At 38.0% G+C, this 14091-nt stretch overlaps 2 protein-coding genes and 1 long non-coding RNA gene across 6 annotated transcripts in view; 1 reads left to right on the forward strand and 2 right to left on the reverse strand.

Moving 5' to 3' along the window:
• The window catches only part of LOC121890334 (bile acid-CoA:amino acid N-acyltransferase-like), a 25886-nt gene extending 14503 nt beyond the window's left edge, over positions 1–11383 (reverse strand). Inside the window, exon 1 of the mRNA XM_042402470.1 lies at positions 11313–11383. The gene's annotated coding sequence lies outside the window, so the exon portion shown is untranslated. The remainder of the gene's footprint in view (positions 1–11312) is intronic.
• LOC121890335 (peroxisomal succinyl-coenzyme A thioesterase-like) lies at positions 1806–11404 on the reverse strand. 3 transcript variants are annotated; one of them, XM_042402472.1, is made up of 12 exons: positions 11313–11404; positions 11116–11167; positions 9984–10189; positions 9746–9845; positions 8517–8707; positions 8205–8368; positions 6885–7004; positions 6622–6704; positions 5314–5407; positions 4096–4176; positions 3084–3225; positions 1806–2158 (listed from the first exon to the last, which is right to left on the reverse strand). In XM_042402472.1, exons 3-12 carry the CDS (start codon positions 10174–10176, stop codon positions 2034–2036), a joined length of 1293 nt encoding a protein of 430 aa, XP_042258406.1. In that variant the 5' UTR covers positions 10177–10189; positions 11116–11167; positions 11313–11404; the 3' UTR covers positions 1806–2033. The 3 variants fall into 3 exon arrangements, with proteins under 3 accessions (XP_042258406.1, XP_042258407.1, XP_042258408.1); XM_042402474.1 differs by lacking the exon at positions 1806–2158 and adding an exon at positions 2165–2980; XM_042402473.1 differs by lacking the exon at positions 11116–11167 and having other exon boundaries at positions 11313–11390.
• LOC121890339 overlaps positions 10183–14091 on the forward strand; it is a 21333-nt gene continuing 17424 nt past the window's right edge. For both annotated transcript variants that reach the window (XR_006093739.1, XR_006093738.1), the window contains exon 1: positions 10183–11081. This is a non-coding gene — a long non-coding RNA (uncharacterized LOC121890339). The remainder of the gene's footprint in view (positions 11082–14091) is intronic.

A 14091-nucleotide genomic window follows, 5' to 3' on the forward strand; every position in this document is an offset into this window, starting at 1 on the left:
ATAAGTAGCTGCAGCTGGACACAGAAAAATACTCATATATTTGAATGGAGAGTGTGAGTGAACCGCTAGGTGCTTGGGCCCTAATAAAGGAAAAACTGCAGTACAGAGCTACAAATTTTAGTTTTGATGGTATTTTTCTACAGCACTTTATCACTAAACTGTCACCCTCACTCCATTTTTTCCCTTCCCCTCATAGGTCATCCCCACTACTGAATTATAAATATAGGACCTATAATTATTGTAAAATAAATGATAATAACACCACCATACAAAGTTTGTGTATAATGTAGTGTATGTATATAGACCTTTCTGCTGTATCCTACAAAAATGAGCTGCATTCAGCCCCCACACCAGTGGCGGCCGGTGACTCAAAAAACTGGGGAGGACAGGAGGAAAACGAAAATACCGCATCAAACTATATCATTGTCCCCCACCTGATGAAATCTGAGGGGTGGGGGGCAAAAGAAGAGCTCATTTTAGCCATGGCGTGGTTCAGATGTGTGATTTTACCAACAAAGTGAAATTCAAATTTATGGTATTGTTCTATTGTGACAACAGATTTATGTTCTCATCAAAAGCAGACAAGATATCACATGATTTACACGCGTTTCCTATGTATTTTCTTAGTATATAGAAATATATAAAGTAGCACAAAGCTTATAATGTGATACAGGAACAGATCAGTGCTGAATACTAGAAAGACTGAACACTAAAAACATTCACAGATCTAAAAGTGTAGGTTCACATCAGAAAGTATTAATGCATGTATCAAATACATGACTTACACACTCTCATCTCTGTGCATGACATACAAAATATGGTCTACAAAGCTGACGTTAACAGTAGGGGTGCAACGGATCACAAAACTCAAAGTTTGGATCGTATCACGGATTTGGGTCATGGATCGGATCATTTTTCGGAATAAAGGTGGCTACAAAGTTAGCTACCAAATAGTTAGCTTGCAAATGTTAGCAGTCAATGTACTTGACTGCTTCCTTCTTGAGTAAATAGGTATAGTTCGATATTTTACCTGAATTTAGGTACCAATACCAAAACAATAATTTATATAATACTTTAGGGAATATGAATGTTTTTTCTACAAAGCAACAAAAGAAACTTCTTAATGAAATGTTAAATGTTGTCTAAACACAGTCGTACAATAATCTTGCCTACATATAATACACTGTCAAAAATTAGCCAAAATTTGATTTAAATCATTAACTATCTGATGAAAGAATCTGACCATGATATACTAGCTATACTACTAGTAAATAGCCACTATAATAGCTTTCTGTTACTGACCATTTTTAAAGGACCAGTGTTTAGTATTTAGTGGCACCTAGTGGTGAGGATGCAGTTTGCAACCAACAGAATACCCCCTCCCCTCCCCTTCCAAGTGTGTAGGAGAACCTATGGCGGCCACACAAACTTATTTTCAGGTGATTGTACACTAATTAAAACATACTTATGACTATTATATTCAATTTCTGCCAAGTCTGCTCTGCTATATGCCACTAAATTCTAAACACTGCACCTTTAAGGATAATAACAAAAATGTACGAGCCCTAGTTTTTTATATTATTTTAAATCAAAATCCCTGAGTTAATTAAAGTCTCCTCCATGTTTTTGTGTCAAGTAACAAGGTTTTGAAGCACTGTAATAAATAATGTGCAAATCTCAAACTCTGCTGCCTTATCTGTTATTATCCCCTCAGACATGCATTAAACCCAACGACTAATCGATTAACTGAGAAAATACTTGACAGATTAGTTGCAGCCCTAGTAATAATACTCATTCAGTCTGTCTCGTTCAGAATTATGGCTTTGTGGACACAAATAATGAAAATAGAGGCACAATTTGACCCCAAAAAACAAGCTTCTCTGCTAATTCAAGAGTACATATTTTGTGCACTTCAAGTAATCACATCAAAAGGCACATGATCAATACAGAGAGTACCCAGTACCATGTAGTCAGATGTAGTATATATAATTTTCCAGCAGTTATTTGGGGTCTATCTGAGCTTATGTAATCATTCACATCTTGGCTTTGGGACTCGAAGTGGAGTAAAGATGCTGCTGCAGAAAAGCCAAGATCTTCCTCCAGGAGTCCTCCTGAGCGTCTGAATGGGGTTTGGTTTGTCCTCCCCACATTACAATCACTGCAACACACAATGTTATATTTGAGAGAAGATTCTGCTAAAACAGTCTGAAAATACAGATTATTAAAACCTTAAATAAACGCAGCTGGAGGATTCTATTGGATGTATAAGGCAGAATAAAGTACATTGACATCAGGGCTGCAAAGTCCTGTAATTCTGAGTGTCATTCTGTCACACTAGTCCCCAGCAGATACATTCTGCTTCAGTTAATGCAGGTTTAAGTTCAGTTGAAGACGCAAAACACATTTGAAACAACAGCAATAACTTACTGTAGTAAAAGTTGTACTGTAGACTCACTGCCTAAAGTGGCGCAAGTGTGAAAATTGCTGCAGAAATTATTTCCTTGTGGGACCTCACTTGGAAACTCATGTTTATCATTGTAATATATGTAAAGGATTTCACTTTTTAAGAGGGTTTGTAAAGAAATTTGTCAAGGAGATCCTGTAGAATCAGTTATACAGTGAAAATACAGTCATCAAATGCCATTAAAATAACAATTATAACCTAAAAAACGTAAACTTTTTAATGTTGTCCAGTTTTACAGATGACAGACATTTTCCAACTTTGGAAAAGCCACAATCCTCTGCTCCATGAAATCAATTTAACTTTCATGCAAATTCAACTTCTTCATTAAATCATCTTCTGATCACATTCTGAGCTACTTGCCAACAAATGATCATTCAAGGACCCTTTAAGACGGATTGATCTGCCTACACAGGGACGATGGTGAGCTGCCACCCTGATATTTCTTGCACGCTTGCAGCTACGTTTCCTTGCTGAAATTCCACTTTAACAGTATCACGTGTTTCTGATGCATTTCATCTGATAATGAAAGAAATCATCATTTGGTTCTCTGATAAAATGTGAATGTTTTGTTAGTATAATGTTTAGTATAATCACCTCCTTGTGTGCAAGTAGAACTCACCTTTGGCTTTTGTGCTTTCCATTATGAAGTTAGTAGCTCTGAAGTGAGGCGAGTAGGGCGGCTCAATCAGATGTCCAGTGTCAGGGTAATGTAGTCTGGTCAGCAGGTGATCGTTCCCTGCTGCATGCATCATCTGGGCGACCTGGGGGTCAAAGATCAAACAAATGTATTGTGCTAGGTGGACATATTTAACCAGAGGCCCTATTTCTTTGTACACAGATAACTGAGTTATTAGATGTGATATGAGCCTTTATTTTTCAGCTCTATAAAGATGGATTTAAATATATTTGGACTTGTTGTTGTGGCAAAAGATAGCTGCAGCCCTAGGATGACATTATCTGATTTAAGACGTAATTTTCTTTGTTTTATGAACAATTAGTTGCAATGAAAAAATAACAAAATGTGATGAGGTAGCATGATCCTTTTCTTCAATTTGCATGAGCATCCTGATTTGACAAATGATGATTTATTCATTTAATGCTTTATTTAAACAGGTGGTCTGATTAAGATTAGGATTTCTTTTTCAAGAGAGACCTGTGTACAAGAATAAACATACACAGTTTAAGAGTGGACACACACACATTTGACATTTTCACATTAATTAAAACAGTTACATGTGGGATTGCAAATATATGAGTATTAGTATCCTTTTCAAATCTTCAAGTGAAACAAGAGAGTTTAGTTTCAAAGTTTTCTGCAGCTCATTCCATCTGTATGAAGTATTTGAAACCAGTTCTTCAAAGCTCAGTGTGAACATGATGTAAAGCTTATGACTGTCCAGTGACCTGACATTGTAAATACTGTATTTATGTGACCAGACATCACAATGCTGCTCCCTTCTGGTAAATGCAAGTCACAGCACCAAACACCAAAATCAGTTAAGCGTAATAAACACAACCAAAGGTCAAGGTCAGGAGAAGCATGCATACAATATCATCATCATCAAGTGCAGACATAACTGTAAACACTGTCTAGTGTGTGTGTGTGTGTGTGTGTGTGTGTGTGTACTCACATCCTCAGCAGACTCCACTGCGGGTGTGTTCTGATCGTCATGACCGTTGACCAGCAACATTGGACAGTTTATTCTTCTCACCTAACAAAGCATCAACACAAACTGGAGTTAGTTAGAATGAACCATTATAAGTTGTTTTTTTATCATACAAAGTGGTAGGTGTTGGGCGCAGAACTTTAACTTTACTGTCCTTGAGGGGACATTTGTCTCGCAGTCAGGTGGTAACAATGACTCAAAAAATGAAGACACAGAAAGCAAATTGTTGTCTGGTGCCATGTGATGTGATGTGAACACACAACATCTCAAATCTGCAGCCTACAACAACACAGTTTTTTAACAGATAATAATAGAACAAATGAAGATTGAAAAAAATAATTTAAAAAATAGTTTAGTGAAGCCATTTATATGATTGCATCAATCCAACACTATTTCAGTTTTAACTATAACTGATGTGACAGCAGCATTTGCACAGCGATGTATTTAAAAAATAAAATATGGCACTTACGTGCTTTAAATGAAACTTGGAAAGAAGTCACACGGGATTAATGAGCTGACAACTGACAGGCAGGATATAGAGTTATAGCACTAATGTGTGTAGAGGTGTGTGAGGATATTTGTAGCAGCCTGCTGTTATTTGCATGTGATTTAATGAAGGTAAATACAGTCGACTCAGATCAGAGGCTACAGATGTGTCAACACAACTGTCCTGCTGCCTTCAGATGCTGTAGGGATTTAATGAACTGAAGGAGAAGCTTCTCATACAGTATAAAGCAGCTGCTGACAACAGACACTGTACAATTCATCTGTATTAATTTATAGATAAATGCAGACTGAATAACTGTGCTTTAACCACATTAAATGTTTTTATGCATTTTTGAAGGTGAATGTGACTCCTTGTGACTGAATCCTACCCGTAAAGTTAAACTGGCAACCTTTTTGCTCAAACAATGAGTCATTTGAATCAAATAATTCCCTATAATGTTAAAGAGTTGCTGGTGCAGTTATCTCTAATATTATCATTTTCAGTGACAGCAAAACTAATGACGTTCCCATCAGCCTCAGCTGTAATAAATGTTAGCATACTAACACACTAAATGAACATGGTAAATATTACAATTGCTAAACATCACATAAAGGGCATTATATTCCTAATAACAGAGGTGGGTAGAAGACATACTGGAGACTATATATAGACAATATATAGTGCAACATACTTACGTCCACTTTCATAGAGAGGTCACTGGTAATTGGTAGATTTAAATCTCGCCATATGTGATGGTTGTTCTCATCCACACGTGCCTTGTGAGAATTCCTGCCATCACAAGTAATAATTCATTCATAGATCAGTCCAACTGTGAAACTGTGTATGCTGTATTTACCGTATTTTCTCTAATAAAAGCCGGGTCTCCAAATATGGCCAGGGGTGTGGTTGACATGAACAAATAAAGGCCGGCCCCAAATACAGGCCGGGGAAGGAAAAAACAAGAATGGATTGAGGACGTATTCAGACCAAATCAGGTGTTGCTGCGCACCGCTGCAGGGTTGTATGGTGGTGTGCAGGGGTGTGGGTGTGTTTATTTGTGCTCTAGAAAGTAACTGCTGTGAAACAATTAGATATTTTTTTTATTGATCTGATTCACTGCTTTCTTACCAGCTCCATCTCTTCATTCACTCTCTCGCCCCCTCTCCCTCTTCTTCTCTCGTCTTTTTTTAAAATGAGTTCAGAATCCGACAGCAAAGCCTAATTTTACTTTTAACGTTTCCAAATGAAAAGAAACGTCCGTCCCCCTCCGCTTGGTGCCTGTTGTAATGTGACTGTGGTTTGTAGAAATGTACAAGTGCCACAAGATGGCGGTAGCTATAATTGAAGTACCATATAGGACCTGTGCAAGTGTCAGTGACTAGATTTTCCTCTCTCTGTAGAGAGCGAACATGGTACCCACCAGACCGAAATTTGACGTTAAATTCAAAGAGAGAGTTTTGCAATATGCGGAGGAAAATTAAGGAGCGAGAGCTGCAAGACATTTTGACACTGACTCGAAAAGAATCAGATGCTGGAAAAAACAGAAGCGTGAGCCTCTGTTAACTGACAAGAGGAGAGCACGGCTAGCTGGAGGTGGGAGGAAGAAAGTTAGCTTGGAGCTAGAGAGACAGCTGATTGATATTTGATATTTGACTGTGCTGTTAACTGGCTATTAATGTTTATATGCAGCGTAACGTTACTTCAGATTCCTTTAGTTTTTAACTGACACTGGCCATATTTCCCCTCCTGTACTTGACCAGTCATACTTCACACAAGTTATATTGAAATGTTTGTGTAATGTGAGAGCAAATGGAGGCAGATCAGAAAACAGGGAGGCTTCGTACTAAAATATGAGCAAATGTACTCAAACAGAGGGAATTAGGAATAAAGGCCTCTCTCTGATATAAGCCTGCTTCCAATAAAGGCCTGGTACCCTCTGCAGTTGAGGTGAATAAAGGCCCCGGCCACTATTAGAGAAAATACGGTATGTTACTGACACATACCTGGCCATCAGTTTATGGATTCCGCTGAGGGTTTCCCCACGTGGAAAAATGTGGCTGCCGCTGACACAAACACAACACCGAGGCTGAAACACAACACAGTGATGACGTTTGTTGAGTTTTCAATCCATCAAAAGATTACATCAATAGATTTCACCAATTAGTATGATGATAAATGTGTTGGTCGGCCCTCCATGACACACAGTGAACAACCACATATTCAAGGCTAACAAAAAAGCAACTCCAAGATATTTTGTGTCTGTTACCTTGGTAATGGTGCTCTCAGCTGCCAAACACATGGTCACGACTGCCCCGAGGGAAAGACCAAAAAGTCCAACTCTGTCTGGGATCACTTGAGGATGATCCTTGACGATATTAAACGCCGCCTGTGCAGAAGGAGATACCAGGAGATATAGGAAAGAAAGAATGTTTGATGAATCCCAATTTCAAACTTTTACCATATATACCTGCAAAGTTTGTGTGTAAAGTCCTTGCCAAGTTCTCACTGTTCTGGACTGCAAGAACTGATTTATTTTCTTTTCCTATTAATCTGACGACTTTCTCAGTTAATCAATAGGTCAGTAAATAGTGAAAAATGTCTTCAAATGTCTTGTTTTGTTCAACAAACAGCCCAAAACCAAAAGAAATTCTGCTGACTATCACATAAAATTAAAGCTGCAAGCAGCGTTGAATGGGCCTTCGCGCCTCTGTGCACATCGGGCCACGACACGGTCGCAGGGCTTCTGTCATGGGCATGTAGATGTCTTCAGACCCTGGCTGTTTTCATACAGTGCAAGAAGGAGATAAACATCACTTCCTTTGTCCACTATTTTGCCTGATACTGGGGCTGCTTCGCTGCAATTTCATAGGGGGCGCTATTCAGCCAGTTTGCATCACTGATGGAATATTGTCATGTGGATGTGTTCAGGCCGGGACTCTTATCAAACATGTAAGATTTGGTGCAGACTGGAGCATGTCCAATAAAGTCATAGCAACTTCCTCTGTCATGGTGAAACATCAAATCTCAATGGTGGGAGGATGAGAATTTTCTGCAGGTTGAGGCATGTTTTATTGTTATTTATTGAAATTCAAGTGAATGGGCCCAAAACTTGCATAATTTTGATGACACAGGGGTGAGCAAGACAGACATGTCTCACCCTGCAGAAAATTGTCATCCTCACACCGTTGAGATTTGATGTTTCACCATGACAGAGGAAATTGCTATAACTTTATTGTACATGCTCCAGTCTGCACCAAACTTTACATGTTTGTAAAGTCAGACCTGTCAGCCCAGGTCTGGAGACATCTACATGCCCGTGACAGAAGCCTTTGGACTGCACCGCGCCCCAATGTGCGCAAGGGTGCGAAGGCCCGTTCAACACTGCTTGCAGCTTTAATTATGATAGTTGCTGATAGATTTTCTGTTTCAGCTCTATAGTTGTTTAAACTTTGAAGGGATGTAGGGCAGCAGAGTTTAGAGAAAATATAGGATATAATCACAAAATACAAAAATATATCACAACAATGAAGAAACTGATACCCTTCAAACAAACAGTGGAAACTCTACAATTAATAAAATAACAAACCTCAAAATATTTGAACTCTAGGTCTGCTGACTGCAGCTCACCGGGGGAGAAATACTCTAGCGCCAAAGACACATAACCACGGGACGCCAACAAGGCCGAACGATACTCCAACAGCCCTCCACCGCCTCCCCACATATCCATCAGCCCAGGGAAGGGTCCTGGACCTGAGGCATGGAGAAACAGATTACAAACTTGGTCTAAAGAAAATGATTTTAAAAGATAGCGATCCTTAATTATGCCTAAATTAAACAAAAAAAGGTCTTTTTGAAGATCAATAAACTGGAGATGTTTTTTCAGATGATGCAGACGTACCTGGAGGTATAAACAGGGTCCCTCGCACTCCTTTCTCCTTGATATCGATCCTCCGGACCCCTGGAGCCATGTACCATCTCTCAGTGAGCACCGAGGCCAGAGGAGGCTGCTCCCTGAAGCCCTCAGCTATGTGTCCGCTGTAGACCGAGATGTTGACCAGCATGGGGCTACGGACGTCCATCTTTCTCAACCTAACAGGTAAAGAAAAGGGCATTGAACATTCACAGTGTGCAAACTTCACCTAATGACAAAAAGGGCTTCCTCCATTTCTTTGCACTTTACTGCATTTTACTGGTCTTTGATTTTGTGTAATGTAACAATCAAAAGTTTCCCTGTATATTTATTTCAAAGTTGATTTGAAGCTTATATGAGGCTTCAGCAGTCTGAGTTAGTCATATGAAGTGGACATCTGACATTTACAGTCTTTTTAGCATCAAATTCCCTCTTTGTGTTTCCTTGGGCAGTGTTTCAATGTTGAGCTGCAATGGAAATATAGTAACAAAAAGAGGGACTTTGGCACTAAAAAGACTGTAACATTGAAAGATATCTACTTGATTTGACTCATGTGGACGCTGAAGCTTCATATTAGCTTCAGATAAACTTTTAAATACATTTTTGCACAGAAGGAGGACTGTGGATTTTGTCCCCCATCACTTCCATTGTAAGTACATTATGAAGGGATCTTCTAATGGTCAGTATGAACAGGAAGAATGATTACAGCAAGAAAAACATGTTTCACCTGAGTATTGTTTTAGGATAAATTTGAAAATTTGTGAACATATGACCATTGTCCCAACCTTCAATTACACATATACATCATATCGTTACTTTAAGCATATAAACCTAAAAGCTCTGAATCAAGACCTCCAGGACTCAGAGCTGAAGCTAACATTAGCTTAAACAGCTTAACACTAAATGCAAAGCTGTTGATCTTATCAGTCCAACATCAAAACAATGTAAGTCAAGACTTACCAGCAATTTGTCATGCTGACTTTAAGTAGGCAACTATGCAGAATATTTGATAGTAAAGAGATGTGAACAAGAGCCTATTTTTGCAGAGACTTTCTAAAAGGGTTGCTAGTAACTGAATATCTAATATGGTAGGTGTATCTAATATGAAATTGTTTCTTTAAACATAACATTGGTAAATGAGACAATTAATTATGATATTGATTTCAGATGACATCACACAGTCTGCAGTTTCACAGAGACAGCACTGCATGTATTACCTGAGACCTGTTCGGCTGCCTGGGACAGGACGCATACTCCACAACAAACCCATGGGCTCTATTCCTGTGTATGTCCCGCCAAAACTCAAATCCTCTGCAACTACAAAAGCAGTCGACTGTCAACAACAAGAAAACAAAACATACAAAATATCCAACAAGCAAACCAGCTGTAAAGTTGAGGACAGACAGCAAAACTTTGGTTTAAAATATGTTTGTGATAAAGAGGAGGAGAACCCACCAGACACTGTTCCTCTGTGGTCACTGATGTAGTGGGCATACGCCTCCCAGTAGTCCTTGTCCTCGGAATGGTGGAGGGAGTGAAGAGTTACTGGAGATCCTGCAGGCAGATTCTCCACCAACACCTTGAACTTCTCATCAACCAGAGCCCGAGTGGGGAGGACGGAGAGAATCGGAGGGATAGTCTGGGACATGGTCGATAATCGTCTGTGGAGAAATACAAACACATGAGCACGAGTCACAGGTTGTTAAAGCCAGTAACAAGGACTAGGAATGTCCTCAGTTATGGATTTTAAAAGTTATTTTGTGACTGAATTAATGTATCTGCTTGGCTCAACAGGTGAGCACTGTCCAGAGTGAATCCAAGGATAACATTCTTTGAATATGTTAACAAGAACAACTATCTGAAGCCATGCTAGCAGCTGTGTGACACTTGTTTTTATAATTAATTAATTGTTTAGTCTATGACATGTCAGAAAATGTGCATTCTGATTTCCTGCAGCTAAAGTTAACGTCTTCACACATCTTGTTTGGTCTGAACAACAATCAAAAACCCAAAGATAAACATATACGACACATATACGACACATAAAAGCAGCAAATATTCAAATTTGAGAAGCTGGAACTGGATAGATACCTAGAGACTCATTGTACATGAATATGCTGGTGTGGGTTTCCTGATAACAACTGCTGATAACACTTTGATTTGATTATTTGATGTCATTTAGAAGATTGGAATGTATAGCACCAAATGGGCGATTGGTTTTTGCTTTGCTATGTGATCATTAAAAACAAATACTGTTGTGAAAGAACAACAAAGCAATGACAGATGTATGTATTTCAACAAAGGAGGATGAGAAACTTAGAAACTTTGCTGTTTTAAAGAGCCTTCGTGGCCATTGGAGTATAGATCTCTGAGTTTACGAGGTGTACTTGAATGCACCATGAACTCGTGTACTGTCAAGGTTTGGTAACGATACTTGAATAACCTGAGGCAGGTAACGTCATGGTCGGACAGATATTTACAGTTGTCGTGTGGTAACGTTCACTAACCTCAGTGTACTTCTGGTAAACCTAAAACACGTCATTATTCTGACAGGTGAAGAAAAAACTGAAGTCAAACTTATACTTACTTCAAGTTTGTTTAAATGTTGGCGAGGAGACCTTAACCGTTAGCTTGTTAGCCTGTAAATCAAGTAACGTCAAGTTAGCAGTAAACCAAGCGACCGAGCAGCTCACTGGTCTTAACTGCGAGTCAGGTAAAAAAAAAACAACAACAACATGATTAATAATTATAAACTCACCAAAATCAAGACAGTATATAACTTACAGCAGTAGTGATGAGGAGTTTTAAGTTCGCATTGCGTTCACGTCCTGCACGTGAAAAATATCTGTCCTCTCTCAACCTTCAGGGGATGCGGTTAAGAAACGCTCAACACACGGTTTCCTCTTAAATTAGACTTTCAACATCGAATCAAGTTCAATAAAGAAGCTAACGGTCGCTTTCTGCAGATGGAAGTGACACCGAAACCCACACCGGTTTGTCTCTGTCCCGCAGGCAAGGGCAGTGTTGTCGGGAGTGCGCACTAGGAATGAAATAAGCGCGTTCACGAGACGTGCTGCTCGTGACTGGGATTATAGACTTTATTAATTAGTACATAAACAGTGGTTTGACAAAGGTGGAGGAAGTATTCCTTTACTTTTCAATCCATTTTCTTTTACTTTTCAATACTTTTCAAGTATTTTTTTCTTTTACTTAAAGACCCCTCCAGACATGTATTAAGTTATATTAACAATAATGTGTGTCCGATGTGTTTTTATCAAAAAAGTATAATTATCTTGTTAAAACCCTTAAAATTGCATAAACTTCTTCTTCATTAAAGATGAAAATTTATTGTCCATTCACACGAAAATTTGTCTTGCATCACATGCTCCAGCAATTATCAGAATAACATAATACAACATAAAAAGAACATATGTAGGATCATCGTCTAGCAGTCATCAAAATAACATGTTACAATATATAAACAACACCCGAGAAAACACTGAGTCCTTCACCTGTCCGTCTTCACCCGTCCCTTGTCATGCACACATATACACTGTCGTTACAGCTGAAATATCAGCTTGTCCAGTTAGGTGACAAAGGTTATTAAATAACAGAGACACAGTAATTTTCCTGCAGTCTACAATGATACTTGATTTAATAACTTAATAACTGACACATTGATACATTGTCGCTATAAATTTTAACAGAAAAAAAAAACAAAAAACCTGTAGGTAATGTGCTACTCTGTTTAAACCAACTATCTGCTGTAAAACATCTTCAAACATCAGTTTGTTGATTTTGGCTACAAATCAATTTTTCTGCAACTAATGAAATATTGTATTAATTACAGAATATTCATCTTAGATCAGCGGTTATTGACGCTTTGGTTCTTCTTTAAAATGAACTGATGTCTTATTTCCACAAAACAACACCTGGAATTTAAATCTATATCCTTATTCCAACCAACTACTACAATGTAGTTTAGTTCAGTAAAGAACTTTTTAATTCCATGATGTTTTATATGTTTAAACTATAAATAGCCTACTAAACACCTGTGGTGGAAGAAGTACTCAGATCCTTTACTACAGTAAAAGTACCAATACAGCAATGTAAAAATACTCCATTACAAGTAAAAGTCCTGCATGAAAAATCCTAATTTAGTAAAAGTACATAAGTATTATGAGCTGGATGTAGTTAAAGTATTGCAGTAAAAGTACATAAGTATTATGAGCTTGATGTAGTTAAAGTATTGCAGTAAAAGTAGTGGTTTGGTCCCTCTGACTGATATATTATTATATATGACATCATTAGATTATTAATAGTGAAGCATCAGTGTTGGAGCAGCATGTTACTGTTGTAGCTGCTGGAGGTGGAGCTAGTTTACACTACTTTATATACAGTTAGCTATTTTAGCCCAGTGGTTCCCAACCTAGGGGTCGGGGTCCCTCCAAAGGGTCAGCAGATAAATCTGAGGGGTCGTGAGATGATTAATGGGAGAGGAAAGAAGAAAAAACAAAGTTCTGATACACAAATCTGTTTTCAGTTTTTGGACTTTTTCTCTAATCTTTGATTTTTGCTGAAATATTGGATCATTTGAACATTTATTGAAATGAAAGCATGTGAGAAGTTTAGAGGGAAAAATCACTATTTGGTGGAGCTGTTAACAACTCATAGACATGTGAAATGTGACCCCGACTACACACTGCTTTTTGTAAGACGTCAAAAGCCAAAAAGGTTGGAAACCACTGGTTTCATCTTTAACAATGTGTTGTATTTTAAAAGCTTGTTATATTATCCATTGTGTCAAATCTTCATCTGAAAAGTAACTAAAGCTGTCAAATAAATGTAGTGGAGTAGAAAGTACAATATTTCCCTCTGACGTAGACACACTTTAAATAAACTCTTTACATGCATATTTATCTGTCTTTAGACCTGTCAGTGAAAAAAATATCAGAAAACTATTTGGGCAAAGGACTCACGTGCGTTCCTGACAAGTCAGCGAGGACTCAGAGACATCTGTGGTGGACTTTATACCTTTTCCTTACACTTTCCTTAAGTTAGCAAGTCTTGACAGACTATCCAGAGACACTCCTCCTGCAGCAAACTGAGCCTGCACTCTTGTACTTATCTGCAGGTTAAAGTCTATCAGAGTTCAAGGCTGAGGGTGACAATGAACATTTTATAAGAAGGAAAAAGCATGAATGATACAGCTACACGATAAAGACATTCTCTTTGTTTTGAAGGGAATTAGATGAACACAGAATATATTTTCTTTGTGCAATTGGTTTAATTAATAGGAAAATATTAAAGAAATGGACTGACTATAAACTAAACTTGACACTTTTGTCAAGAACTATCTGAATATATTTTATTTGTGTAGCCCTCAGGAGGCTTTACAGTCTTTACAGCAATACATAATTACATATATATACATAGTATAGCACCATAATTATGTGAAAACAAAGTTAAATATTTACAATTTTACAATTTTAAATGTTTTAAATAGTGTATTATTTTAATGTGTTTTGCTATTTTGTGTATTATCTTAAAATATATTTTATTT

The sequence above is a fragment of the Thunnus maccoyii genome, chromosome 23 (genome assembly GCF_910596095.1).
Source record: "Thunnus maccoyii chromosome 23, fThuMac1.1, whole genome shotgun sequence".
Taxonomy (NCBI): Eukaryota; Metazoa; Chordata; class Actinopteri; order Scombriformes; family Scombridae; genus Thunnus; species Thunnus maccoyii.

Excerpts from the sequence above, each read along its gene's own strand:
- LOC121890335 (XM_042402472.1), bottom strand. The coding sequence starts at position 10,176 with ATGTCCCAGACTATCCCTCCGATTCTCTCCGTCCTCCCCACTCGGGCT. Across the intron at positions 4,177-5,313 it reads ACCTCTCTATGAAAGTGGAC|GTGAGAAGAATAAACTGTCC; the intron begins GTAAGTATGTTG and ends ATGCTTTGTTAG. Across the intron at positions 2,159-3,083 it reads GGAAAGCACAAAAGCCAAAG|TGATTGTAATGTGGGGAGGA; the intron begins GTGAGTTCTACT and ends TGTGTGTTGCAG.